Source organism: Salmo trutta, chromosome 27 (assembly GCF_901001165.1).
Source record: "Salmo trutta chromosome 27, fSalTru1.1, whole genome shotgun sequence".
In the NCBI taxonomy this organism is placed as follows: domain Eukaryota; kingdom Metazoa; phylum Chordata; class Actinopteri; order Salmoniformes; family Salmonidae; genus Salmo; species Salmo trutta.
The window spans coordinates 13,529,204-13,533,651 of NC_042983.1; the positions used below are offsets into that span (position 1 = coordinate 13,529,204).

Consider the following 4,448-nt stretch of genomic DNA (forward strand, 5'->3'; position numbering starts at 1 on the left):
AATAAACATTTTACCATTTACTTTGGTCGTGACTTTACAATAACGTAATGGAAACTAAACTACAGATGCATTACGCACATTGTAGTGTTTCTCTTCTTGTCCGCAACATGGCACTCTAGGCTAAGCATGGCACTCTGACTATGGTTAGAACTTTCGATATGTCTACAAATGGAAATATCTCAAACATTTATCGCGTCCTCGCTCCTCGTCTCCTTCTCAAGACCCATTGGATGAGAAAGCCAGAAGTCCCTCCCTCTAAATGCTAAATGTGTCCAATGGGGAAAAGAGAGGACGCGAGGAGTACGTAATCAGAGATTTCAGAGAAAGGAGATAGTGATCTAACGGGCAATGCCTGGAGAACCGTCATAACGCCTCACCAGCAGACTGTCGACCAATCGTGTTCACGTTCTATGGTGCGTCACGCGGTTGCTAATTTATTACTAATTACTAATTACTAATCGTAAGGCAATCCCTCCTTAACTTGGCCATTTTCCTCGAAAGTACGCAATGTCACGATTCCAAAGCTATACGATATTACAGACAACAAGTTAATTATCTCATATCTCGGAAAAGATTTGCAATGTTGTACTTCTTGTTGATGAAATTCATGCTAATGGTTGGTTTTTTGAGCTGGCGCTTGACTGACTCCTTGAAGGAGAGTTTTAATTATCCCAGAATCGCCCAGAATGCAACGCGCGGCCCATTGCCGGGTTGGCAACGCACACAATGGGCCTTAATACGATATCAATGGACTTTCCCATCTCCTCACAAGTATATCTTTCCTATGGCTGCGGATGTACCAAACCGGAAAAAAAACAGAAGTTGTGAAATGACATCGAAAATTCCCGAAGTTATGATTTAAACATTAAACTGAGCATACAGTACATCGTTGACATGTCAGGAAGGCGGCGGGAACTACCGTCTTGGATGGTAAGGAAGGATGAGGACAGAGTGAAAGATAAGGAGACACTGAAGAGGATAACTTCAGGCAAGAGACCAAGGAGGAAACGAGTTGAAAGGTGGGCAGTGTAGTTTCATCAAAGGACAAAGTAACCTGATATTCTTGAGATATGAAATAATACCTATACTATAGTGCCCTTACGAAAGACATTGCAGTCAGAATCAGTGGCGGTTAGACGGTGCCGTTTAAGAAGAGGACGTTTTTTCTCTCTTTTTCATGAACATGGCTTTATTTCTATTACAGCATATTGGATGACTCATTCATATTCCATTCACCCAGTTCAATGTTACAGTGATAGGTTTCGGCTACTACACGATACTCGAATTTCCCCTATGCCCATCATGAGGTTGCTACAACCTAGCCCATAAATTAAAATGTACAACGTAGGTACACACAGGTGTGACACCTCTTCGCTTGTGGACTTCAATGCACAACACATCAGCTGTATGTGACCGGGCGAAAAAACCTTTCCAAGCCAAACACCTATACACAGCCTACATCGTTGTCACTATATTAGCTGAAGTATATTAGCTAAATTAACGTCATAGTCAGCATAGCTAATGTAACTAAGGCGATAGTAAACCCGCTACAATCATACAGTAATGATACAGTGTACAGTCAGTAAGCAGTTACATCGGCGGGCCCTGGTGGCAATAATTTATAATACCAAAAGCGTTCCTTGATTTGGTTAGAGTTCCAGTGTTGTTGGAAAGTAGGTTGTTTCAGTAGGCTAAACTACCTTGCTGCATTTGCTAGCTAAGTAAGTGAAACTGAAAGTGGAAAAAATGACAATCCCCCTCTATATATTTCTCTCTTGCTTCTCCTTCATTTTGGAAGAAATGTATTTGTTAAAAACTGTTCAACTGTTGTCTTTCTCTCTTTGAGGCAACAACTCACCACGTTATACACTGCAGTGCTAGCTAGCTGTAGTTTATGCTTTCAGTACTAGATTATCTGATCCTTTGATTGGGTGGACAACATGTCAGTTCATGCTTCAAGAGCTCTGATAGGCTGGAGGACGTCCTCCGGAAATTGTCATAATTACTGTGTAAATCAGGGGTTCTTAAACTTTTTCAGCCTGGGACCCAAATGAGAAATTCAAGCTTTGGAAAATATGCAACTATAAATAAATATTGGTACATTTAATTGCCCTTGTGCCTAAAACAAATGCAATATAGACAAAAACAAATAACATTGAAATTAAATATCCATATAAATATCTATTCAGGTTTATTTTCCACCATTTAAAAACACTTGGCCAAATCAATTCCTGTAATTAATTAAATAATTATAAATTTACTCTGACACGTCGCGACCCACCATTAACAGGTCCGCGACCCATACTTTAAGAAAGGCTGGTGTAAGTCTATGGAAGGGGATGAGAACCATGAGCCTCCTAGGTTTTGTATTGAAGTCAATGTACCCAGAGGAGGGTGAAAGCTAGCTGTCCTCTGGCTACACCATGGTGCTACTCTACAGAGTGCTGTTGAGGCTGCTGTAGACTTTTTGCAAAATAGTGTGTTTTAATCAATTATTTGACGTGATTATATTTAGTATAGTTTTATCTAAAGAGGATAACTTTTAAAATGTTTTACAATTGTAATTTTTATGAAATTCACTGAGGAGAATGGTCCTCCCCTTCCCCCTCTGAGGAGCCTCCACTGGTCAGAATGCAGTATAGCTGCAATACACTGTACTGCAATACACTGTACTGCAGTTATATATTGCTTCCAAGATAAGTTTTTTTACTGCAGTAATTTTGCAGTTTATTCTGAATATTTTCAAAATGGCAATCGTTTTCTGTAAGAGTGTGGTTTCAACCACTAACTTTTCTATTTTTCAACTAAAAGTAACCTGATGGCCTATTATCGGCTATATGAAAAGCATTCATTTTCTGCACATAGGACTTAATTTTCCCTCTCTTGCTGTTCAGAGTGGCTTTCTACTGCATGAATGAAAAGGAGCTGGTGGAGGCAGCTGTCAGTTATTTGAATGATTTTGGAGCTGGAGAAGATGGAGCTAGTCATGATGACAAACAGGTGATGTTCCATAGACTGATGATTCACTGAGGGGTATGGGAGGGATGCAGCTAGCTAGCTTAGACCACAGTATGAAAGACCTCTAGTGGGGACCCACAGCTGTTATTTGATCTAATCCAGAGCTAGCACACCCGATTCAACTCATCAGGTAATCATCATGCCTTTGAATAGGTGAATCAGGTGAGCTAGTTCAGGGCTACAACAAAATTGTGAAACGTCTGGTGGGGAGGTTTGAGAATCATTTCTAGTGGATATAACTGAGCTATTTCTGTCTGCTTTATCCAATTCACCCTGTATATTGCATTCATTCCTACAGGTCAAAAGTAGTGTGGTGGGCTGCTCTGTGAATGCAAAACACAACTGTGTCAGGGAGAAGAAGAGGAGGCTGTCTGAGTTGGACGTGGTGGCGGAGTCCTCAGACTCTGATGCCCAGGAGAGGACGTATGTCTCAGAAACGGACATCGACGTAGCCGAGGAGGACACTCTACTGTACGCTCAAAACAACAACACTCACAATAACAACATAGAGCAGGGACCTGAGGGTCAGAGTTCAGGACCAGGTCATGGTCACGACGATGCTGATGGTCCAGGGGATTTGGCTCAGGATGTTGAAGGAGCAGAGGACCACTCACGGTCACAGTCTCCCACAGCAGACGATGATGCCCTCAGGCTTGTAAGGGAGATATTCTTCACCTGATGATGGAACACTTTGAACTTTGAGATGCTTTCCTTACAAACTGAGATGGGGGGGTACACAGTGAGGTCATGTAGACTAGAGTATATTTAAAATAGTCAATGGGGGCAAATGGGACCCATAACATGAATGATTTCCTTCTTTGCTAATAGTGGGTTCTTGGTATATGTTAGTAAATACATCTCAATTGAAAGCATTTATTAATACCGGATTAGGTTTCATCTGTGAAGTGTTTAGGCACTATGTCTTAGAAAAGGCCTTGGGCCTAAAAACTGGCTCACTAGGTACAACTAATGATGTGTACAATATTAGGCGCAACTGCGCAAGATAGTTTCCCCTTTATTAAGAGCATTAAAAGGGCAATGACATACTTTGTAATAGAAACAAAAAATATATATAATTTGGATTGAAGAATAAAATGTGACTACCAGGATATTTTAAAGGCACTTTTATTGATTTCATTTTCTTTTTAAAGCTGTAATATGTCACTTTTTTGGCGACCTGACCAAATTCATATAGAAATTAGAGAAATCTTTGTTGACCATCAACATACTCTTATGATAGGCTTATGATCAACAGGCATGTCATGCACTTCACAATTTTGCAACATTGTTGACGAATACATCATGTACATTTGAGACTCGTGAGCAAAATTGGTGGTTTTAACTTAACCTAATTCACCTAATAATCATTGTTATCACACTCATTTACTGGAACATGACAGTTACCCAGAAGGTATGCAATATATTTTAGA

General features: G+C 40.3%; 1 protein-coding gene across 1 annotated transcript; it reads left to right on the plus strand.

The window, feature by feature from the left end:
• The first annotated feature begins 669 nt into the window (after positions 1–669).
• Positions 670–4,127, plus strand: si:ch211-127m7.2 (uncharacterized). Its single transcript, XM_029716736.1, has 3 exons — positions 670–1,019; positions 2,895–3,000; positions 3,317–4,127. The coding sequence occupies exons 1-3, from the start codon at positions 895–897 to the stop codon at positions 3,695–3,697; spliced, it is 612 nt and encodes a 203-aa protein (XP_029572596.1). The 5' UTR covers positions 670–894; the 3' UTR covers positions 3,698–4,127.
• The last annotated feature ends 321 nt before the right edge of the window (positions 4,128–4,448 follow it).

Excerpts from the sequence above, each read along its gene's own strand:
- si:ch211-127m7.2 (XM_029716736.1), top strand. The coding sequence starts at position 895 with ATGTCAGGAAGGCGGCGGGAACTACCGTCTTGGATGGTAAGGAAGGAT. Across the intron at positions 1,020-2,894 it reads AGGAGGAAACGAGTTGAAAG|AGTGGCTTTCTACTGCATGA; the intron begins GTGGGCAGTGTA and ends CTTGCTGTTCAG. Across the intron at positions 3,001-3,316 it reads CTAGTCATGATGACAAACAG|GTCAAAAGTAGTGTGGTGGG; the intron begins GTGATGTTCCAT and ends TCATTCCTACAG.